The sequence below is a fragment of the Numenius arquata genome, chromosome 13 (assembly GCF_964106895.1).
Source record: "Numenius arquata chromosome 13, bNumArq3.hap1.1, whole genome shotgun sequence".
In the NCBI taxonomy this organism is placed as follows: domain Eukaryota; kingdom Metazoa; phylum Chordata; class Aves; order Charadriiformes; family Scolopacidae; genus Numenius; species Numenius arquata.
The window spans coordinates 19,986,146-20,010,784 of record NC_133588.1 but is presented as its reverse complement, the minus strand read 5'-3'; the positions used below and the strand labels follow the sequence as shown (position 1 = coordinate 20,010,784).

Genomic DNA, 24,639 nt, shown 5'->3' with positions numbered 1-24,639 from the left:
GTCCAGATGTATTAAGATTTTTTTCGGTCCCTTTCTGTGTAGCTCAGAATTTGTTTTTTTGACAAAGGGGGTTGCTAATTGTATGTTCATGGAGTGGCGTAGCCAGGCATCTTGTGCAAAATGCTGCTAAGAGAGAGGCGAGACCAGCGTCAGATTTCTGAGAAACATTGTCAAAGTAATGTGGGAGAAATGGGAATTCACTTTGCAATGCTGCATGTAAAGTGCTTGTCAGATGCAAGGAAGAGCCTGGATGCTCAGTAGCATGCTTGCAGAACAAAATACCAAGAAAATTAGATTATATTTGGAAATGTCTTCAACTATAATGTTTTGCATGTGTTGCTTTACCCATAAGGGGGAGAACGGATGGACGTTTTCTTAAACTTTTCATAAAGGATTTTTTTGCCGTTTGACATGTATGCCGTCTGTACCGATTGAACTGAAATCAGCTTTGAGACACACGTTTCATGCAGGATAAGCTGTGCTTTTCTTACAGAAGAGAATTGAGGAATTTTCTTTTGCTATGGTTGTCCTGTTCATTTTTAGACATTTCAGAATTTTTTTGCTTTGTCCATCAGCCGAAGATTTTTGGACTCAATTCAGAAATTTCACTCATTTTCAAATGTTTTTAGGGCAGTAAACGTTACGTGGATTGTTGAATTTGTGATTTCATATGCCAAATTGTACAGTAATTCCTAACGTGTCTTGTCATGAAGGCATGGGTCAGTTTATATATCTTCCCGTTTTCACTGCTCCCAGGTATTAATTGTTTTCAGTTTGAAAGCTTATTACTTCTTTATGTCTAATATTAAGGCTTAACTGAAAATTACCCATTTATTTCACAGTTATTGAAAATAAACCAGAAAATTGATCTTAGTTTGATGTGAAATTTACTACATGTATAAACTAAATGCCTTAGGTACTGAGGAAGTCACTAATTTAGAGGTGTCTCGTTACTGAGACAAACTTGCAAAAAACCCCTGAATCCCAATTCACAAATTGGTTATTCGTTTGTCGGGGGATATTTCACATCTAACACATAAGCCCGCGACCTTTAATTAGAATTTTGCAGTTTGTTTTATCCCCCTTGAGGCTGACACCTTGAAAAATTTTTTTTCTTGATTTCTTATTGCTAATAAGCATCTTTCTCTTCCCCTCTGGTACTTTGAAGAAAATGATGCAAATACACTTAATTACAGTGGTGGCAATAATTTGTTAGCTGAATATGTGATCAGGCAGATGCAAAAATGATCTGATTAGATCTGTGATCACGCTGGAAAGAAAGGTAACCTACTGCTAACATTTAAGAGGAACTGTTCTTTTTTTTGCCTCGCCTTTGCAGGAGGGAAGAAGCATGTCCCGCCTGTCTCTAACACGCTCCCCGGTTTCTCCTCTGGCCGCTCAAGGAATCCCTCTCCCCGCTCAGCTCACCAAGTCCAACGCGCCCGTGCACATCGATGTAGGAGGACACATGTACACCAGCAGCCTGGCCACCCTGACGAAGTACCCCGACTCCAGGTAAGACCCTGGCGCTTCCAGGCTGCCCGTTCCTGGGCACTGCATGGGAAGAGGCATGTACCTGTGAGGAATATTTCAATGCGAAATGCGATTTATTATATATTCACCAGTTATGAATAATTCAGTTTCCGATTTATACAGTAACTTCACTGGGGTTCTACAGAAAAGAAAGCCTGTAAAATTTATGTATTATTTAGAGAGTCTATTCATTTTCTTTCTCAACATCTCCCGCGCTCTGCCGATGTGTTTGAAGCACCTGTTGGTGTGCTGCCCTAGATTATTGCCAACCGCACCAAGCAACTTCTTTCTTTCACATTTAGGGGAAAAAAGTAGTCCTTTTTTTTCTTCCTTTAAGAAAACAGACCAGCTCTGTTACACTGGGACTAGTGGATGCTTGTGTCGGCCAGCCAGAATGCTAAGCCCGGTGGTATCTGTGGGGCAGCGGTCACCCTCTGGGCAGTGGCTGCCCAGCTCTGCCCACAGGCAGCCACAGGTTGGACCAAACCCCTGCATGCTTTAGGGTAGCCCTTGTGCTGGCCAGGGTGGTGACATGGCTGTGTGGCCAGTGTTATCACAGAACATGCTACAGATATGGCAAATGATGAATAGATGTGGCGTGACAGTATTTGTGTATATGACAGAGTCTCTTTATGATTGGCCCGGCTGCCGTTCCCACGGGGCACTGGGCACCGAGAAGGATGGGGGACCCTGGGCAGCATCAGGCTTGTGGAAGGGACTATGGTTTTAAGGGTTAAAGCCTATTCATTGGAGCACTATGTTAAAATATACCTGATTCTGATTTACAGTTGCGATGGCTAAAACAGCTCAGCTTTTTGTCACTCGGACCGCTGCTTTTTCAGGGGGGCCGGTACCGCGGGTGTCCCCCAGAGGAGGTGGCAGTGGCAGGGTCCCCAGCATGCTCCATGACGCAGGCACTGTTGGCCCAAAAGCAAACCAGAGCCCATGTCAGCAGCTGCCATTGCCAGAGCTTTTGCTATCTGCATGGCCAGTATTTCTGTACAGGGAGAGGTTTATTTTTTTTGGTGTGACAACCAGCGTAAAGCTCTAGTTGCGTTTGAAGATTTTTCATTGGAAAGAACTAGGGACTTTTGCTCAGATTTGGCAGGTTCCCAAGCAATAAATGACATTTATGGAGACACCTTGAAACGCCTCTGATGTCATAAAGCATATGGCTGTGATTTCATTCCAAGGAGAGGGAGCTGCTGAAATTCTCCATGGAAAAGAAACAATTATTAAAATACCTCTATTTTATGACTGGGCCAAAATAATATGATTTTTCTAGACAGTGCCTGTTTAATGATGTCTGTGTGGTACTTCTTTAATCAGAGAGAAGATAATCTCTTCAGTGGGGAGAGATTTATAACAGAGAAGCAGACGAATGCTTCACAGTATAACAAAATACTGTGAAGATTCAGCAGTTGTAATGGCATAGCACATCTGTTTCCACATTTTAAAATATCACCGCTGACACTATTTTTAAAATATGCCCCGTATCAGACTTACTTAATAAAAACTTCAGTTATGGAAGCTTTGGGAGAATATACATAAATTCACAGATTTTCTTTAAAGAGAAGAGAGTACTGATCTAGCCCCGCCCTTTTTTTTTCTCTTCGCTAAATAACAAAAGTGTGTTTATTCAAGTTTTGCACTTTGTTTATACTTTGTTTATACTAAAAATACAAAACTTGTGACTGACCAGAGCCCAGGTGCTGCCCGATGTTTTGCTGTGTATTGCCTTAGGTTTGTATGGCAGTGTTATCTCAGAAGGCTTGAACGCTTTTTCAGCTGCTGGAACTTCAGCTCCCACTGGAATAACAGCTTACGGGACCAGACCTGTAAATCAGAAAGATTTAATAGTAACTACATATAGTTTTACAACAAAAGATATCCCTTCACCCATGTCCTACATTGGACATACTGCTGCATACGTGATGAAGCTGGATGGAGGGTACACCTCAATATTTTTTCATTTTTAAATTATTTTTTTAATTTGGTTTTCTGCAGTGCTGCATAGTGGCCTTGGTGGGTTCCCCCCATGGAGTCAGGCCTGCTCCCATTCCTGGCTAAGGCAAATACTTGCTGTTATTTCCATGGGGGTGGCTGGAGCTCCTGACGGTGTGAATCTTCCATCGGGCACAGACACTCGTCGTGGTGGCCTGGCTGGGAGAGGAATCCCAGGTCTCCTACAGGTATAGGAGGAAGGATAGAGATTTTCTGAGCCAGACCTCTGGAAATAATGCCAGAGCACTCTTGGCTTACGCTCGGAGATGCCATGCATGGCCACAGAGGCATGCCATGTGGAGCTTTCTGGATTATTTTGGACAGCGTTATTAAACTCTCAGTTTGAGCATCAGTTTAAAATCTAAGAAATCAAACCGATTTGTAGGCTGTATTTCAGCAAAAGATGTAAGCGTGTGCTGAAACGCTTCGCTAAATCTTAGCTCCAGTCACATAAAATACAGTTTGCACTCACTAAAATTGAAAGCTGTGGGAATAAACTTCCTGTTTGCTTATGTTACAACCCCCATTTCTTTCTCTGTACTCCGAAATCCCAAGTAGGCTTTTAGCTTGTAGTATATACTGCACGTGTATGTTTAAGGACACATACAGATGGTGCACATGCGTGTAAGTACATAAATCATCAGATCATGTTTATGCTTCCGTAGTATTTTGAGGAGGCCCAATCCTGTTAGGTCCTGGACAAACTCTGTTCACGTTTACTTCCATGGGAGGGAAGAGCTCCCAGCAGCTTGCCAGATCAGGCCCAGCAGGAGCAAGTATAGGTATGACCAGTTCCTGCCTATACCTGCTCTCCAGTCACCCCTCTGGTATGATATAAATTACACCTGACAGCAGGCAGCGGGATACAGTTCTTATTGTCGTTTGTTAGCATTGGCTGTGCTCTGCCGGCTCTGCCCAGCTTGGGGGGCCGGCTCCGGCTCTGCCCAGCTTGGGGGGCTGGCTCTGGCTCGAGGAGGGAAGGGACCCGGTTCTGGAAGGTTTTCTCACCTGAGTCAACGATGGTGATGTGAATGCGGAGTCCAAATCTCGCGTTTCAGTGATCCCAGAGTTGTTTCAGAGCAACTTTGACAAGGTCTTAGATGTTGTTTGTATTAGTGCAGCTGCTGTGAGAAGAGCGTTTGTCCATTGATTAAATTTGCATAAGGGAAGGGTGCCAGTTTAGGCGTTAAAGTGAGTAGACGCCCTCTTTCCAGTAAATTTTTATGGGCTACATAAATTCCCTCATCTAAAAAGGAGAAAACTTGAGCAGTGCACAACTGATGTGACAGAGAAGAGGATTAAACTGCCACCATCAAAGATGATTTCTAAATCACTCACGCTCACCTTATGCACTGCTCTTGCACACCTTTCCAGTTGGCTTTCTGAATGAAACACCATCCAGGAAAGCACGCTGGCCTTCCAGAGGGTGAAAGGCAAGGAAGATGAGAAACATATACAAAAAGTTGTGGTCAACAACAGCATAATGATGGTGGTCACAGAAATTATCTCGAAATAATACTATTAATCCCTCTTTCTGTAGCTCTTTGAGGCTGCTTTCGGTGCTTAGCCAAAATTGCCATTAAAGATAACAAGCTTTGGAGGTACAAGGAGGCTGATGTTGCCTTACCTGGATTGGAGGCTCAGTTTCAGTAGTTTATTTTCAGCATGGTCTCCCACCAAAACTTCCAACTCTGGTAGCTGTGAGTTACAGGTAGAAAGAAAAAAAAACCCAAACATTGAAGCCATCAACATTTTAAAGTAACTGGCTAAATAGACAAATTGTTCATCTTTGAGACTGTTTCCTCTAGAAATTCCATTCATGTTTTCACCCAGAGGACCTCTAAAGCAGCTCCTTCACACATTGACACTTGAATACGGATTCATATGACAGATTGTAAAGGCTGCAAAAGCTCTAGCACATCTATAAAGTGAGTTGCAAATTGTATTTATCCAAGGGAGTAAGACAATTCTTACATTTAAGAAACAAACCCACACCAGAACGTGCAGTCAGGAGTACCCAAAGCCAGATCATCCCATCTCACCCCCAGCAGGTCAGTGGCAGACGTCTCATTGACTTCAAGTGGAAGAGAAGTTCCAAATCCCAGCAAGCCCCAGATCCAGGATTTCACTGGAAGTTTTGATACCGGTTTGAATTTTCATTAGAAAGCAGTGCCAGATTTTTCATCAGAAGCCTGTCCTTTTCACAGCCCTGAATAGTGTTTTTATCTCAGAGAATTGCTGTGAGCACTTTGTGAGTTGTTCTGCTATAAAAGGTAAATATATTTACCTTACATTCTTGGCTAATTAGTATTTGTTGTACAGCCCTCTATTAAAGATAACTATGTTCTTCTGTTCAAAATGTGTTTACAAAAGGTCATGCTTTCCATGATGTCAGTCATGACAAAAGTGAGCAGGAATAATTCTAATTGAAGCAGTGATGTGTAGGTTGGAACGGTGGGGGTGCACAGACCCTGGGGAGCTGCCCCCCGACAGTTTGTAGTTCAGGACCTGTCAGACTGGACCCCTCTGCTCCCAGCTTTTCCCCTGTTGGGGTATCCTCAGGCACCCACCGTTCTTGGGTATTTCTGGTGGTTTTCTTACCTCTTCAGGAAAAGGGAGCTTTTTGGCCCCCTGGCCCAAGATGTGCTGAGGCATAGAGCACCTCCTGATCTCAGCTCTTGAGGCACTTGGGCTTTCCCACCCCCTTCTCTGGAGGCTCCATCCTCCAAAGAAAACCAGCACAGGCTTTATGAACTGTGTCAGAAACTAACAATGTGACCTTAGCTCTTCCAAGACATAGTAGAGTTTTCCAGACATATCCCTGCCTCACTTTTCTCAGAACCCATGGACTTTTTTGGTGATTTACAAAGGAGTCCCCTAAAGCACGTCTTCTCCTCTGAATGTTTCTTGTATAGACCCTCCCTCACCCAAGCTTTCTTACCAAGTGTGACTTTCTCATTCTAGCTACTCTGCAAGTATCTGTGGTTTTTAATTCCCCTCCCTTTTCCTCCAGCACCTCCATCCCTCTGGTGGCTGAAGCTCAGCTCTGTAACCTGAGATCTTCTGCTTCTCTCCCCGTTTCTGCAGACACACCAGGCTGGACTGGTTCAGGGGAATGCTCTTCTCCAAGTTTTAGGACCTCTCTGTTGTCCCTGACAGAACATGATCGCTGACACCGTGTAGAGTAATACAGTGGTTCCCTAAGTTCAAACACGGTGCTTACTGAGCTACAAGGCAGGTTCTCTGCATCAGCCATTACACCAAGGGCTCCACACTGCGTCCTGCTCTGTTCTTCTTGGGAGGGAGCAGGGAAATTCTTAATCCAGATGTGCTCAGGATATATAATTTGTATTTAGGATATAGTGTTGTCCAGACTTAGCACACTTGAGAGCATCTCTTATTTCTTGCTCGTGTAGAATCTATCTAACGTCACTCTTACCGTGACTTATTTTCTGATTTCCCATCAAATCTGTGTATTCTTGATTACAAGAAAACAATGTCCAATTAGCAAATTCTGTCACTTCCCCCATGCTGGCGGTTAGGGTGTAAATCAGTCCTTAAACAAGACCTGTACTTTGGACAGGAGGTTAAGTGGAGTGAAGACCAGATTAGCTCGTAAGCAGAGATTGTTGGTGGCTGCAGAAGCACCAGATTCCACTCTGAAGCAGAAGCAGTGCCAGCCCTGTGCCACAGCAGTTCCACATCATTGGTAGTGTCCATCCTGACTTAGATGTCTCCCAAACCCCTCTGTGCCGCTGCCGTTCCATGCTGCTCGCCCACCCCCCACCTGTATAGCCTTTTGTTGCTCTTCAGTCCCTCTTCCATCCCCTGCACACCCCCTAAGTGACCATTTTAAGCCCAGGGAAGGGGACAGACAAGCGCACTGCTGTGGCACATTCCACCCTTCATAAGGTCCCACTCTTCCCACCGAGGGCAGTCGCTGAGCACCCTGTCTGTGGGGTGACACCGGGCTCTGAACGACTGTGCATTACCCAAAAGGCAAAGAGTTCCTGAGCTGGAGCCAGCAGCCCACGTTCAGGCAAAGCGCTACAAAACGCGCCTGCATGCGAGCTGCAGCGCAAAGCTCATTAATTTTAATGGGTATTGTGAACTTAAACCGTACACAGACTTTAAAGCAAAACACCTGAGGAGGCAGGAGCAAGTGTTTTTCCTGCCCGTTACAGATGCTGGGAGATGCAGGTTGTGGGCACGCTGCACGCCAGCCTGGCTCTGAGGACCGGGGGTGAGCCTGCCGGGGCTCCCCACCGCTCTGCCCCTGGCCAAGGCCATCAGGTGTGTGCTGCAGATGAGAACAAGAGTTGAAAACCAGAGGTTTTGGTCATATGCAGTGCCTTTTTCTGAATTAACATAAGAATTTTCGCAGAGATTAAAATCATGTTCAGTTTCATTTCATGCACCTGCAATTTAGAGATAAATCTTTTGAGTTTTTCTTATTTGTTTGTTGACTGGGCAAACCTCTTGTTGGTTTCCAAGGGAATTTTGACCAGCAGAACCCTTAAGGAAAAAAAACCCTTAAAAAGCATCTTTCCCCTTCCCACCCTCTGTCTCCCCCCAGTCTGCCTGTGGATATATCACTTACTGGAGTGGGAGCTGGAGCAAGCACAGGAGCTCCCATTGCCAAGCTGCTGGATCAGAGGGCATAAAATGAGCCAGTCTTTCCCCATCTGCAGAGCCCAGCATTGCTGTTTTGTCGGGTACTGTGCGGCTTAGGTCCCACAAGTCCATGCCGTGTTTCGATGAGCCCAGGGAAAGGTGTGAAGTGTGGGTTCCCATGGGCTTGATGGACCAGTGTTGCTGCTGGGATGCTTCCAGTGAGTGGGGCAGGCCGTGGGGCTGAAGGTGAGGAGCTGCTTCCTCTCGCGGGCAGAGGAGGAGAGAATAACAATAATGTGTTATTTTTTGCAGAAAATAACAATAATCTGTAACAGGGGTGTAACGACAGCTGGGAAGGATGCTGTTAGATACCCTGTCTCAGTCCTGGACTGGGCGTCTGGCACAGCCCATGGAAGTACATCATAACAGCAGATTTCCCCGGGTTACACAGGGCTGCTGTTGCCCACCTGGAGCGGTAGCTTTAGTGGTGAAGGAGGATAGTCCCTGTAGCCCTCACCCTTCACTCTGGTGACTTGGGGGGGGCAGGAGGGAGGAATTTACATGGAAACTGATTTTTCAGACCCGTCTGCATCCACCTCTCCAGGACCTCCTGCCCCAGCAGAGTTGAGCTGTCTGCTGTGATGAAGGTGTTTACTCCTCACGGGAGTGGGTCACCGCTGCCTTGCCTAGCTCAGCCGCTGCCCGGGGACTGCGGGGAAGCAGCGTCTGCCCCCTGGGAGTACGGAGCTTACTGTAATTGGGTGCTCAGATGGGGCCCTGCCAATGAATGAATTATTTGTGTGTTTACTTGGAATATTTGATGAAATGTACAAGAAAATACTGCCTGGCTAGTCTCTGATGGACACTTCTTGGGAAATTACTGTTTCTCTGTATACATTTGCAGCCTGGGTTGTGTGTAGTTCTAGGCATAAAGGGGTATTACGGCATCTAGGAGGGGCAGACCAAGCTCGTGATGGAGACGAGATAGTAAATCGACACTCCTCTGACTTACAGAGGTAAAATTATGGCTGTAGTGCTATGCCTGGCACAGGCTGTTCAAAAGCCTGAATTTGAGAAAATTGCACATTCCTATCCAGATACGAGCTTATTGTGCTCAGCTAGTCAAAGGGGAGAACAGGCATCTCTGTGCAGCCTGGCTGTGGTCAGGAGGGGTGTCACTTACAGCTATCCAGATGGTGAAGGCTGAACAGTGTCTCCAGTACCTTCGGTGCAGATCCCAGCTGACCTTCTCTCGTTTTCTGCTCTTCCCTTTTTTTTCTGCAATGATAACACGACTAGAGCTGAGTTACACTTTGCACATTAGTAATTCCCACCCTTCCTGCTCACAGCAGGTTGAAAACTAGCCTGGTTTATTACAAGTCAGAAAGAGAAACCAGCAGACAAGGAGACCAAAAATTCAACTTTTTTTTTTTTTTTTTAATTTTGTTTAGCACTGTCTATTTATAGCAGTTTCTGAGGTGAGTTGGTCAAGTACTTTGCCATTTCTTTCATTGCTGCTTTTACTTACCACTCACCTGACAGGGCACCGTGGTGCTAGCAGCACAATTTCAGTATTTTTTCAGCAGTCATTTTTGGGGCGGTCGTGTGAAAAGCATGAGCATCATATTTTGAGAAACCACTCCCGTGGGATGCTGTGGAATCAGCCTGTCTCCTCCTTTCACGTGCTGCTGGCGAAGGCTGTTCCTGCTGGTGAGCGTGGCGTGATGTACGGCCCCTGTGCTCAGGTTTACACTGAGAGCAGAGGGGAATCCCCTTTATTGATGGCTTCTTCGTGTGCTGTGCACCCAGCTCCCTCGTTGCGGGGAGAGGAGTTGTGTAAAGAGGCGAATTGGGTAGCTTTGTACTGGAAATCGTGTCCCGAGGTCACAGCAAACCACCGGGACCAGTGGGGCAGGTGAGGTGTTAGCTCTTCACAGTTGGTCTTTGAATCCACGTCACTGGTGTTTGCCTTCTGATTTATAAAGACCCTGCGATGGCAAGTCAGCTTGGTCTGCTTAGGGGGATATTTCATGATCTACTTAGGAAGTTTATAAAACAGACTCCCTGGATTATGGAGCAAGGGGGTATCTGTTTTGTAAGGAACATGTTATGAAATGAATTTGTCTCTAGGCCTAACTTAATTATTTTAATGATCCCACTGGTGGTTGTCGTAGGTGTCGTTCTGTGTATATATTGTGACCTACATGGTTGTGATCATTTATGAAATCTAAGATTTAAAAATACATTGGACCTTATTAATTCCTTGCCTGCTTCCACTGAAATAAATGGAGGTGGTTTGGATATTGGTAGGTTAGGCCAAATTGCTCTTGCAGCGAAGTCAATGAGAGTTTTACCATAAGCTTAAATGAAAACAAAATAAGTCGTGTTCTTCTAGAAAACTGCCCCTAATGATAAACCTGGCCAAAATAATCCCTAGCGTAACCCTGTTGAGCTCTATGGAGTTACACCAGGGATGGATGCTGGCGTGATGTGTGGAGAGGAGTCACAAGAACCAGAACATTGTTGTAAGGTGCTTCTGCTGGGCATCCACTGTACTTGGTCTCAGAAACACCTGTAAAACCAACAGGCAAATGAAGACGAAGCATCGTGCATGTACCTTTCCTGCTCAGGCAGCCTTCCCAAAGAGATGACTCTGCTGGCTGTGGAGGAGTTTCTCCAAATTTGTACCTGTATAACTAAAATCAGAATTAATCTATTCATGGGTTAATAAAATCTTTAAGAACAAAGTGCATATTTAAATAGAAGAAAACTGCAGGCATGCAAACGTGGGATTCATGTCTGAAAGCACGAGGGAGGCTGGATTTCTGGAGCACAGAGTAAGAAGGGGCTGTTGGAGGATGCTGGGCTGGGGCAGACGGGGCTGGTAGCCCGTGCTGCTGCTGGCCACATGGCCACTGCCAGCTTTCTCTGATAGATGGAATGTAATAAATTGATAAGTACACCTAGTCCTTGCAGTGTGTCCCTTGTGCTGTACTGACATTAAATGCACAGTCTGGTGGCTAGAACAGGTAAGTGTTGTCGGTCACTCATCCCTGGTGTAACTCCACTGAGACAGTTGCAGGGGGTTGGTGGCTTTCCTCACCCAGTTCCATAGCTGGGAGAGGCTGCAGAGCTGGGATTAAACTCTGGAGTTATAAAATCTTATCTCCATGCTCTGGCCACCAGACTGCCTGCTCTGTCGCCTCATCGGCTGTGATAAGTACGCACTTCAGTCTTTGATGCTTAAAAAAGAAATGACTCCTGTCAACATTTTAGAGAGGTTTGGTTTTTTGTTTTTGCCGGATTTGCTCTCCCTTGAAGCCCTGCCAGGCAGGATGGCCTTCAAAGGCTAAAATTGCTGCTTTTTCACCTACTGAGGAACCACGTAAAGCAAAACCTGCAAGGAGTCCTCTGCGTGGCTGCCGGGAAGCTGTTGTGCAGCTTTTGCACCATTGCTCTTGGTGAGACTCGGGAGGGATCGGTTGGCAAGCGCTGGAAACTGAGATTCGCCCCGTAAAGCTGAAACGCTGCAGGAATCCCAGTCCAAAGGGCAGGCTCCTGTTACGCCCCTCTCCTAATGGTGTGCAGATGCGACCAGCGCTGCAGGTAATCCGTTTAGATCTGGTAGAGGGTTTTGCAGGCGCAAAGCTCTCTCTGGAGAAAGCAGACAATGAAAACCAGGGACTCTTTTCCACCTCTTTGGCGTCATGCTGTGTGGCGCCCACAAGTTGTACCGGTGCCATTCACACCAAAGGCTGCAGCTTTGGCATTTGGGGAACGTGGTGTGCCTTCCAGGAGACTGCTGCTTAAATTCTGCTGTTGCAAAATTTACATAGAATCTAACGGGCAAATTTGGCTAGTGGAACTCCATGGGAACCAGAAAATGACAATAGAGAAGAACTGGGTCCTCTGCGTGTGCTGAGGTTGTCTGGGAGGGAATGAGGGCTGAATTTGGGCCAGTAGTACTTAACACTGCTGTTGAATGAGAGAAAAAAATTCAATGACCACTTTTTAATCTTGCAGAGGGGAAAAAAAAAACCAAGCATGGATTTGTAACCAGTTCCAAACATATTTCCTCTTCTGCTCACATCCAGTTACATTCTGTTTGCAGACGCGAGGGTTAAAGCGGGGGCCTCCTTCTGCTTTCAATTAAATCAAAGGATGTTTTGGCCTTGACTTCACTGGGCCCAGAATCAAACCCATGACCATGGTATTGTATTTAAGAATGAATCTCTTGCAGTCACATAAAAAAGCCAGGTTCAGCTTTCAATACTTCATCAGGGTCCAACAGTTAATGGCTTTCTTATTACTAAGTTTTTGCCAAGCCTCATTCTGCACGGCGAGCGTCCTCTGTGCAGCAGGTGCATTGCTGTCTCCTTCCTGGGTGCCAGATCCCTCTCCATAGCCCCCAGACCAGGGGCTCCCCCTTTTTTTGGGAATGTGGCAGCAGAGCCAGGCTCTTCCCAGCGGATGTGTCGGCGGGTCGCTTCCTCCCTGTCCTTGCTTGCGTCCGGCTGCAGGAACAAAAAACCCACTGGAAATTCCAATTCTGTTCTGCCCAACAGCTTGGGCTCACCAGCAAAAACGATTCCCTTTTGCACAAGTCTTCCTGCTTGGTGTAGGTTTAAGGGCTTTGGTGGCTGTTTTCCCTTCAAAATAGCTTTTTAACGTATGGTTCTTGATGTGTTCAGTTATCTTTAAGTGAACAGGCAAGAAAAATAGGTTGGGTACAGCTTAATGAAAGGTAAGAATAAGCAGGAGCATCATTCATTCATCGTTTTAAGTGTGATAACAAAAATACAGATAGAGAACTGGATGCAACTTCCCAGTCGCATACCTGCTTGTAGGGAATTATAACCAGTTGCAGTCTGCCTGTAGATCCCCGCGGTGTCTTTGTGCCGGAGCGAGCAGTGGTATGAGCGGTACCGGAGGTGTACAGCAGCGTCACTCCAGTGGTGTTGCGTTCTGGGACTGGGCAAAATTGGTGTCGTTTACTCTCTGGGGGACAGAAGGATGGGCTGCAGAAAAGCAAATTGAGGAAGAATGTAAGATAAGCCATTTTTTTCCATATTATCATTCTCAGGAACTGGAAAGCTTAGCGCATGGGCATATCAACCAATAGCCCAAGCAGCGTGGGCAGATTCTTTTAAGCAGAAAGCGAGATTTTCCCTGCCCAGCGAGGCTGGCATCGTTCCTGTTTGCAGCAGGGGCCAGTGTCCCCGTGCAGCAGGGGCCGGTATGGGCACCCAGGGTCGCCCGGTGCTCCTGCTCATCCCAGGCCAGGCAGCCCGTGTCTGGGAGCTCGTTTCTGGAAATAAATAAAAGAATCTTAGTAAAAAGCAGCTCAGCTTTTGCATGTCTGGGGTCAGACGTTAAGGGCTGTGGCTCGTAAATATTCCAGCTGTTTGCATGAGTGGCAGGTACCAAAGCGAGTGCATTGGCTGTCACTGGTTAGAGTTTATAAAAGGCTGTGCAGCCCTTGAGTACCCGTCCCTCTTCCTGCTGCTGCGTACTGCAACGTGCCGGTTTCACAGCACCCACAGATGCAAAGGATGCGGAGGGCCCAACTCGCACCCGGAAAGCTAAACGAGTTCCATTTGGAATTTTCCCTGCCTTCACTGAGTCCCAGTGGGAGTTTCGCTTTTGACTTCAATGAGCAAGGATTTAGCCCATTTATATTAAAATAAAACTAGTATCTGCATGTTTTCCAACCTCCCAGCGTGCCCAGTTGTACAAGGGTGATGTTTGTGGGAGTAATGTCCGGATCGAGTCAGGTTTGAAAATCTTAGTGAAGATCCTGGGCTGGCTCCCAGTTGGAGTGACAGGGAGTGGGAGCAGCAGGAGAGCCGGCACTTGGAGCAGCCCTGTGCTCATTGGGGCCCTGGCCGCGGTGCAGGGAGAAGGGATGGTTAAAATAATAGCAAGAAAAGGCTTGTATAGGCAGGAATGTTCTATTTGAATTGTGCACCTTCTTGTGTATTAACAGCTTAATTCCGTGGAGTGCCCGCAGCTCCCACAGAGTTAGAACTGAAATGCAGTTCTTGCAGGATCGGGGCCTTTGGGAAACTGGGGAATGCTTTGGGAAACTAAGATGCTAGTTTAGGATTTTGTTTTAAATTAAAGAATTTTTGTTCCTGCGTTGATTTTCATGGCCAATACTTAGTGTTAAATTCTCTGTTGAGAAAACATGAAAGGCCAAGAACCCTCTCAGGGCTCAAATCAGAGCAGCAGCAACAATGGCATAATAAAAATACGATACTTCTAGCAACATAAATTTGTATTAATATTTTTAATCTTCAACTACTTAGACAAAAGTTCAGTTAGAATGAAGTAAAAGACACAAGAAGAGTAAAAGTAACCTGAACTTCATACTGGAAAAAAATTATAGTATTGGAAATCCAGCTAACGTGCTTTTTTGACTTCAAATGTAAGTCCACGATTTAAAATGAAAAGAGGAATTCCCAAATAATAGCTATTACCTACAGCATATGACTCTCTGTGCAGTTACCTGGACTTGGATATTTAGCTCCTACCACTAATGAGTTCTGCATTTTGAGGGTTCATAGTATATTGTAATATTATTTGGTTACTTTTATTAAAAATATGCAAGTCAGCCAGGCTCTGCCCTTCTCGCTCTCCCCAGGTAGTTGCTGCCTGTTGGGAACAGGGGTGGCAGAACTGGCCTGTCTTGCACTGCGGCGACTGCAGCCTCTCCGCTCGTGCGGGGCTGCCCTGTGTCTGCAGCATCTGCATCAGCTGCAGCATCACCATCTGCATCTGCCCACCATGGCCCAGGCCTCTCTTCTGGCCACGGGTGCTCCAGAGCAGTGCAGCCAACCCAAATGAATCCAAAGGGTATGATTAAGCATCAAAAAATAACGGGAGGCTGTTTGTCACCACCCCTGCTACAAAGGGTGAACATCAGTGCCACGTCAGGGAACTTTTGGAACTTTTAATGGAGAAATGCAAATTGCACCTGTATTTGAAAGTTACATTTTTTTCTCGTTAAGCACAAATGCATTTTGTGACTGACGGCTTAAATAACTGTGGTGGGATGCTGATGTGTGTAGCGAATGAGTGTGGCTCTGTCTGTGTGTGTCTACTTATCCTGCCTATAAATGTGGTTATACGCCGAATGCGATGAAAGGATTCGTAATACAGCAATTAACATACTAGAAACTGTTTGTTTAGTGAAGTCTTTTTATAGCTGTTAAAATAACACACTAAAATATACAAACGCTACTTTAATAAGGCAAAATAAAATCAGGAGCCTGATGGAGGGCTGGGTTCTGCCACCGTTACTCGTGGCCCAGCAGCGCTTTGCTCCTGAGCTGTCGACTGCCCATGGGACGGGTGGCAGGAGCTGGGCCCCGGGGAGCAGACATGCTGCTGATAAATTTGGGATGAACATCCAGTGGTGATGGGCCTCGTCCCGGTATCCCAATGATGTGAGGGGCTTAGGGTTAACACCCTTGTAAACTTGGTGGGAATGAAAAGCCTGGAAAAAAGAGCTCGTGGGAGCCTCAGTTCCTTTGGTCACTGGTCTGCTCATTGTAATTGTTGGACCACTCCTCCTCCTCCTCCCCCTCCTCCTCCCTGCTGGGGTGTTTGGCCACGCAGATGCAGGACCAGCGTGGCTCTTGACTACCAAGAGAATTTTTTAAGGCAGGAGAAGACACTGGCTTCTCTACCCAGGATTAGTGTTTCCAATTTCTTCTCTTAACTGCTCATTTATGTATAGGCAATACTGTCTCTGCAAATTGAAAAATAAGTATCATGTATCAAAAATCTAAAAATCCATATACATTTCCATGAAATTATATATCCAAGTCACCCGTCAAAGTGTCTTAAGTGTGGAGATAGGCTGTTAGCAACGGGCAGAAGAGAGAGAGCTGTAGGATCTCTTATCCTTACCGTGAATGCTTTATGGTATTTCAAAAATAATAGGTAATTTCCATTTCAGTGGATTTTATTACCTGTTGCTCCAGTGGAGTTTAATTGATAGTAACAGAACTGAAAACATAATTGTCCGTGCCTTTGTTTTTACTTAAATCCATTACATATCTAATTTTGCGTTTTAGTGGTGGTATAAAAAGAAGAAAAAAAAAATCCTTGCAGAACTTCCTAGGAATGATTCTGCATGGTAGATGATAATGTTCTTTACGGATTATTGACTTTTAAAAATACATGTTGATATTATATAGACTAGCTCTGATCTATTGCAAAAATAGATATTCCAGCCTGAACAGCAAAATATGAAGTATTAAATCTAGGTAATAGATCCTGCAGTTCCTTCAGGTGCTTAATAGTTAATGAGTGTAATATCCTTCAAAAGCACTGCAAAGTGAGGGTATGGCTCAAAAACCTCCTATGGCATTCTAGGACCAGAGTTGGAAGGCAGAAACAGAGGTTATAGGAATCAGGAGACGGATAAACCTCTTACTTTGTGAGTTACCTCCTCCATCCTTCTGCTGAGATCAGACCGTACTGCTTGATGCTCTTTGCTTGTTAAAAATCAAGTTTTGGGGTCACAGGCTTTAGTATCTCCATTTGGTTCTCGTGGGTCAGTGTTGTCCTTGACCATCTGTGGTGGCTCACTTGTGCCATCGGGGTTGGAGGGTCCAGGGCTGAACGGTGCCTCTCTGGGGCCAGGCAGTGCCCGTAGGACGCCGGTGTCCGAGGCTGCCCTGCTGAAACGTGGGTGCTCACCCTGGTCTTATAGGAGCACTGGGAGAAGCAGTGGGTGGTTGGGGTGGCTCGAGTGGAGCAGGACCTGGCTAACACTGCAGGCTGGATGCCTGCACTCCCTTTGGGGCTGGAAGCCGGTTCCTGAGCTGTGCTTAGTTATGCCAGAAACCCCCTTTGGGGCACCTCTCTGTGTCTTTAGGCATGTGAACCAGTCCCAAAAGCACACGTGGCTGCTTGGATTTCAGAGTTTGCAGAGCAGCAGTTTATACCCCCGATTTAAGACTCAGACTCTCCTCCACATACACTTTTTCCTATCACTGTACAAATAAAAGATTTAAAAGATGCTTACAACAAAATCCTCCCCAGCTCAAACACCCTCCGAGCCAAGCATATGCCTGCAGCGATCCGAGGTGGTCAAGATGTTACCTTTGATGAGGATGGGAGCCGTGGCAGAGCCAAAGGGCGAAGGTGGTGCAGTGCTCCTGCTCCATCCTGCAGCCAGGCCAGGGGTGCACAGACCCTTAGCACTGCCTTCCTGTAACGGGAAAAGGGCTTAAAATCACCAGTTGGGTAACAGGGCGTGAAGGTTCAGTACAGCCATATAGCAGACTTGTTTCTTATAGCTGAAGTTTTAAATGGAGACAGATTGGAAAACCTGCTGCAGCCAGATGCAGCCTTTAGCCAGGTTCTGCAGGGTGGGAGGGAGCGTGTGTCCTGGCAGAAGCGATGTTTTAATGGCTTTTTCTTAAAACTGCCATCAGGGCAGAAGGCAGAGGACACCCCTTCACTGCTCAGCTGGGACAGCCCTGTCCTCCTCTGGCCAGCTCTGCTTGCTTCTTGGATGGGTTGGGATTTTTTAACACGCACCCCTTGGGAAAGTGGCTGCAGGTGCTTTCTCCATTATGGTTTGCTTTGCTGGGAACTTGTGCACAAACCCAGTTGGTTTTACAGTAAAAATAATGGCAATATGAAAAAGATGCCCGCCCCAGACGGTGCTGCCACAGCTGGGATGTAGCGTGGTTGAGCAGGGTGCTGCTGCTCCAGCCGCTTCCCGTTGTTCTGTCCCAGCAGCTAGCTACCTTCTTGTGCTGGGACAAGGGACAGACTCAGAGCAGGCCCAGCTGTGCCAGACCCAGCGTGAGGCACTCCGCTCTCTCCAGCACCTCTGCTCCAATTCACAGCATTTTTTTCTCTTCCCAGCAGATAACAGTATCTATTCTACCCACCTTGAGCAAATATTTGAGAGATAAACAGCACTGTTTGCGCTCGGCAGCCACGATGGACTCTGCTCACACATCTGGGACGCGTTGGTAATGTGTCCCGCGGGGCAGGTTTGGGTCATGCTTGGTGTCCCAGCCCGAAACAACCCTCTTCCTCCTCTCTGCGGTGTTTCCCACGATCGCCACCGCCTCCTCCAGCTCCACAACAAGGCCTGACAGCCAAACACTACTGACACCCACTGTCTACAACGCAGAGCCTGTGTCGGCTTTGCTGAGTGGAGCAGGAGGGTGTACGGAGGGCTGGCAGGTAGAGCCGAGGACATCGAGTGGAGCACAGAGCCCCCCACGCTTGCAGGACCCCCAGACAGGCATTACTCTCTTCTTCCCCTCTCCTCCCATAAAAATCAGGGAAGAGACGCCTTTTAGTGACAATTTGCTGAAATGTGTGCGCTCCCTGCTAATTTGACATTGGGCAGAAAGAGTGTCTACAGAATCAATTTTTAATAACTGTAAACAACTAAATTATGAATGACAAAAAATACCACTGAATGGTTAAATATTAATCATGTAATTACTTAAATTAATACTTTCAGTGCAATGTTGTGATAGAGAGTTTTACTTACACGGTGTTGCTGGGCTGGCTGGGTGGATGTCGGGGGGCGACGGGCGCTGGTGGGGCTTGGGAGCGGAGGCCTCTGCTGGTTGTCCCACAGGTCCCACAATACTGAGTGCTCCTCTTAGAGCCTCTGGAACCAGATTGATTGCGAAAGAACTTCAGTTTCCTGTTGAAAAAGAGAGCTGTCGTGAAAATGGCTAAACTGGCCTTAAACCAGAAAGCAACCCCCACCACCACCCCAAAAACAGTCCCAAAGTGCCGTTGAACCCCCCCGCACCAGGTGGAAAAACTGCTTGGAAGTTCTGGTGGAGGGGTGTGGGTATCAGCAGCCGTCTGTAGGTACTTGTACACAGCTTCCTCCCCTGCCCAAGAGGCTAAGAAAAGAATTTACTGGCGCCCCTGTCCTTGTGGGTTGGCTGGCTGCGTTGTTTGTTTTTAATCTAATAAAAGGAGATCTTAATATCATAGTAAAATCAGTACAAAGCTAGAAACTCGCCCCTCGGCATTTTGGCGAAACATTATTGAAAATGTAAAAGCCTTCAGCAGAAACAACAGAAGCACAAAGAAATTGTAGAAAATAGGATCAACAGGTTGTGCTCTGGGTGTTGGGAGGAGCGGGGAAGAGCATCCAGCTGGGGCTGGAGGTGCCAGTGAGACCCGCTCAGCTGGAGGCTGGACACCATCGCCATGGTGGCCTCTGCTCCACCGGCACATGATGTGGCGGCGGCCGGGAGCAGGACCACTGCCGGGAGGGCAGGAGCGAGGGAGGAGGAGAACCTGACAGCTGGGAAGAGCCATGCACTGGGAAGGTGGTGTGAGCGAAGTTGGACCTGGTGGTAATGGAAAGGCAAGGTTGCCATCCTTGGGTTTGCAGCTCCCGGGATTGATCCGTGCCCGGTCTGCTCCCTGCCTGGAAATTAAACCCTGGACGGAAATTTTAGGAGTGTTTTTAAATTAGGAAGTGCGGCATCTCTTGCAGAAGGTGGGGATGCTGAAGAAGCATTCATTGCTGACTCACCCATTGCTGTGGGATCCAAGTGCGGCTTTTTTTACCTCGTCTCTGTTTTCCGGTGCCTTCCAGCTCCTCACAAACATCACTGGAAGCACCATTCCCGCCTGCCATAAGCGAGTGCCTCCTGAAAACGCCATTGCCCAGCTTGTCCACCATCATAAAACCCACCACTTTGGAGTGACCACTGCCCAATCTGAGCGTAGCACTGACTCCCCATGGCTTTAACTCTCACCACACGGCAGGGCGCTGGAGGGAGCAGCTCCTTGAGGCCACCAGCCTGACTGGTACCCCATTTCTGGTGGAACATCAAGTTCACACAGTGTAAAACCATTCCCATCCCCTTGCACTCACTGACTTGCTGCCTCTCTGACAGCCTTTGCATTTTCTTTCATGCTTCTGCATGTGGCGTTTCGTTCTGGCCACCCAAGACCCCTCCACTGAGCACATCCCATCCTGGTGGGGCTTGTGGAGCTGCCCCCGGTCGCCATGCTCTTTTCCATGGCTTCACACATGACAAGTCACCCCATCAGGTGAATTTTCCTTTGGAAGCTGCCGTTTGAGTTCACTTTGTGCTCTCGCAGTGTTGCTTTTCTGATGGACTTCCTACAGGTAGGGTTTCTGGTGGGGAGAAGGGAGAAGCAGGAGCGCTTTCCGCACGCAGCATTACAACACGCTGCAGCAAAGTTGGCTCTTGGAACGTCACAGCCCCCTAAAACGTCAAATAAATCCTTAACTATTCATCACTCTGTTTTTGGGGTGGCAGTTAAGTCTTTCAACACTCTGCAAGTTTCTTTCCCCAGCAGTAATTTTGCTGGTGAAGAAATACAGCTCAGGGCACTCCACAAAGGCCTCAAAATTCATGTTTTGTTTTCATTACCAAAAAAATGCTTCACTACATTAAAGAGCGGCCCATTAAAACGTTGTACCCTCTCTTCCCTGCGCCCTGGCGCTGTTGGCAAACCTTCCCCCCTACGCACGGCAGAGCCCTGCAGCCGCCGTCGCCTCGATTTTCAGGCTTCGCAGGGAAAGGGCAGCAAAGAGGACGAGGATTATGCCACAGCCCAGCTCCTTTTGGGGTAAGATCCCAAAATTTTCAGCAGCCACGCAGATTTACTCAGTAAGTGTACCACACTCAGCCTTAAGATGCTCTATTGGTGTTCTCCTTTCCTTTTGGTCTAACCCAGCACAGCACACCGGCTCATGTGCATGTCTAAGGAAGTAAATTAACTGTCTGGTTCCTGGAATAAGATTTAACATGGTACAAAGCAATATATTTAACCGTCTCAGGGAAATAGCCCTAAAATAACAACAGAAAAGGAAATAATGAATTACTGGAGGCTTACCGAACCTTAGGATTATATAAATTAAATGTTGCAGTATGAACTGGGTGGTGTTTTCTGATACCGATGAAAAGCTACAGGTTGAAGAAAAACAGTAAACTTATTATAATTAGGGTTTAGGGGAACATTTGGTTATTCTGGTAAGTCACTCTACTAGCGGAATGCATGGACACAGGAGCAGGCAGGAAAACCTGGGGCTTGCTTAAGAGGGTAGAAAGCTTTTCAGCTGAACTCAGCTGGGGCTTGCTAAGTCCAGTTTTATTTAATATCTCCACCATTAATTTAGAAATAAACGGCACGTTAATTAAATCTGCAACTAAATTAGCAAGCCAGAAGATCAGGTGCAGCTGTGGAGAGAGAAACCTGGCACCTGAGTGGTGTGGGGCACAGCTGGGATCAATCCTGCCCTGTCCCACCGCCGTCCCCAGTCAGGCTGTGGCCACTCGCCTGTGCTGCTGGGCAAGAGAGCTTGGGCTGGGATGGGGATGCTGGAAGGAGGGAGGCCACGATGTTCCCCAGCAGTGGCCTTTGGTGAGCTCGTTGTCTGCGGGGCAGGGGAAAGCCCTGCCCTGGTCCCGGCGAGGGACAGCAGGGAAATGCAGAGAGGAGCGGAAGGGACGGCCGGGCAGTGAAATCCCGCAGGCTGCAGGGCAGTCTCTCTGGGAAATGGAGGAGTCCTCACTGGCAGGGTTATTTAAGACCCAGCTTTGAAACACGAGCCACTGCGCAGTTGGGAACAATGCTGCGCTGTCAGAGAGATGGACTCAATTACTTAATAGGTCGTTGCTGTCTGTCTCCTGCGATTTTCCTTTCAAGAACATATATTCAGCGGGGTTATTTCTCATGGGGAGACAAAGCGTTCTGAGAGAAGCCAGGCGTTCGGAGGGGAGAGGCGGGAGGAACAGCAGCCAGGCAGATGCCTGGCTTGCTTTCTGCAGAGCGTGCTCCTCAGGACGTGGAGAAAGCTGGAGTGGTGGAGCTGAGGCGGTATTTTGGCCAGTAACCTGCTGATCCCCAGTCTCATAGGTCTTGTTTCCTTTTCTTTGCTCACGGAAGATTTGCCACGTTGCTTTCTTCTGCCAGACTGATCCCCAGGACTACTGATGGTGGGACTGCGGTCCCACAGGCAGCGCTGCAGATGCTCCATGGGCCATTGGTTGCTGGTTTGCCAAGAATTCAGCCTTGGTTTGCCACTTGCCCAGCACTGACAGGTCCATACAGCTCATCTCGACGTGTGGGCAGCCTCTCCTCCAGCACGGAAAGGCTTCGGTGGCGTTTGATCAGTATGACAGCCAAGCTGGAGGAGAAGCTCATGGCTAGGAACCCATCTCTGAGTAACCGTTGGGTTCTCTGTGCAGGACAGGGGGGACGGGGATGTGTTAACGGAGCCGGTGACGCGTGTTCTCACCAAAATTACTCTTCCAGCTGCAGGGTGAGGGTTTCATAGGCACATCCCTTGTCGGGTCGTGGGCCTGATTCTGTCCCTGCGTTTGTATGAATGTGTGGGTGCACACACGTGTCTAAACCATCTACCTTCCAGTACCTGTTTGCCACCAAATGAAGATACTGCGTTACCTTATGCACATGGAAGTGATGCACCCAAATTGGCTGGATGTTCTTAAGCTCTGAGGTGTAATGAGGTTTTGTCTCTTTTTGCCCATTTCTTTTTCTTTTCTTTTTTTTTTTTTCAGAATAAGTCGTCTGTTTAATGGCACAGAGCCTATTGTCTTGGACAGTTTAAAACAACACTATTTCATTGATCGAGATGGTGAAATTTTCAGATATATATTAAGCTTCCTAAGGACATCTAAGCTACTGCTCCCAGATGACTTTAAGGTAAGGAAAGCTATAGTCTGCAATCCATTTTTTCCTCCCGTTCCGTCATTTGTTTTGGTGCGGGTTGGTTTGTGTGCATGGCCTAAACACACTTAACTAAACGTTGCTGTTTATTGTTAGGGTTTTTAGTACTTGTGTATTACACCAGGGATGCTATTATTTAATAAATGGACCAATGGTCGTCATGGATACCATAAAAAGTTAAACGATGAAGCTTACGGCTAAATCAGTTTTTCTAAACTAATTGTATTTTCTCACATTTTTAGCTTATTTATCAGGGTATAACAACAATTAAGAAGCAACATCAGCATTTAGCACTTACCAGGGTTTAATGCTCAGAATCTTGAAAGAAATGTTTAAATTTGATACTTAGAGGACTTAAATTGTATAAATCCTTTTCTGGCTGGTATAAAAAAGGAACACCCTTAAACAAGCCCATGAGGATTTGTTTTAGATAAAACGGATGCAGATACCTTGATTTCAGGAAGTAATCTTTTACACAATTTAGGAATGTCAAAATATTCTCGGGAAATGGAATTTACGGAGGGCTTTTTAAGGAGCAATATGTGTTTTCTATGAAATAATGGCGCTGGTTGCTGCATTGCAAATCCCGATTGTTTAAACGCTCTCCTCCTAGCCTTGTTTATTTGGCTTTGCACTTATGAAACTTTGCAACATTGTCATCCCTATGTATGAAAATTAGAAGACAAAAGTGTCCAAACTGTAGATGACAAGATTCAACAAAAGCACTAACTCCAAGATGAAATGCTGAATAAAATCGGAATGGCAAGGGGGGATCTGCTCAGAGTTAGAGGACACGGAGCGTGGGAGCATGGAGAGGAAGGTTCCCGCGCCGTGCCGTGGGATGTCACTTTGCCTGGTGGACTAGGCAGGCCAGATAATTTGGCCAGTCAGTGCCGAGTCAGTCCAGATTTGTGGTTGCTGTGGTGGCTTTAGCTTTGCAGGACAGCTCTCCTTGTGTTGCAAACTACTCCTCAGCTGTTCTTGACTAAGTTACAAGTATAATCGTATTTTACCTTGGCGTGGGAGCATCTGGAGTTGATGCTGAGCAGACGCACTGTGCAGCGGGAGCACATCTAGTCCCAAGGCAGGGAGAAGTTTTGGCATTCATGGGCCCAGAAGGGGTGTCCTGAGCACCAGTCTTTCTGGGGAGAGTGGTGGGCAGATTGGGAAGCTGGCCCGCAGGTTGGGGTGCCATGAAGCAGGGTGAGACCAGAGCACTAAGGGGTGGATGTTAGAAAAGGTTTTTCCAGAGAAATGAGAGAAAACACAGAGATAGGAGTGAATCGCAGACTGGCAGAGGTTGGAAGGGACCTTTGGAAATCACCCAGTCCAACCCCCTGCCAGAGCAAGGTCACCGAGAGCAGGTCACACAGGAACGCATCCTGCCAGGTTTGAATATCTCCAGAGAAGGAGACTCCACACCATCTCTGGGCAGCCTGTTCCAGGGCTCTGCCACCCTCACAGGAAAGAAGTTTTTCCTCATGAAGCTAAAGCCCAGACTAGTTCTGTGGGCTGTGAGATGATGGATCAAGTCAAGGGGGTTGGATGGAGAAGCAGTAGAGGCCAAATGCCAGAGTGATGCTGTAGCAGCAGCATTTTGGACAATCTGGTGGGACAAGGAGGCATGAGAAGTGAGGGCAGAAGAGATGTAGTTTGAGGCAATGGTGGCCTCGACCACCATCCAGATTTCAGAGGTGCTGTGGAACAAAACCACCAGGATTTGGTAAGAGCCTGGAGGTGAGAGCGCCAGTG

The 24,639-nt window shown here is 47.0% G+C and overlaps 1 protein-coding gene across 3 annotated transcripts in view; it reads left to right on the top strand.

The window, feature by feature from the left end:
* KCTD15 (potassium channel tetramerization domain containing 15) overlaps nucleotides 1-24,639 on the top strand; it is a 41,126-nt gene that overhangs the window by 4,077 nt on the left and 12,410 nt on the right. For 2 of the 3 annotated variants that reach the window (XM_074158085.1, XM_074158086.1), the window contains exons 2-3: nucleotides 1,340-1,515; nucleotides 22,719-22,863. In XM_074158085.1, the coding sequence (XP_074014186.1) occupies nucleotides 1,340-1,515; nucleotides 22,719-22,863 (321 nt within the window). Of the gene's footprint in view, nucleotides 1-1,330; nucleotides 1,516-22,718; nucleotides 22,864-24,639 lie in introns of those variants that run through there. The other variant, XM_074158088.1, reaches the window with a different exon arrangement.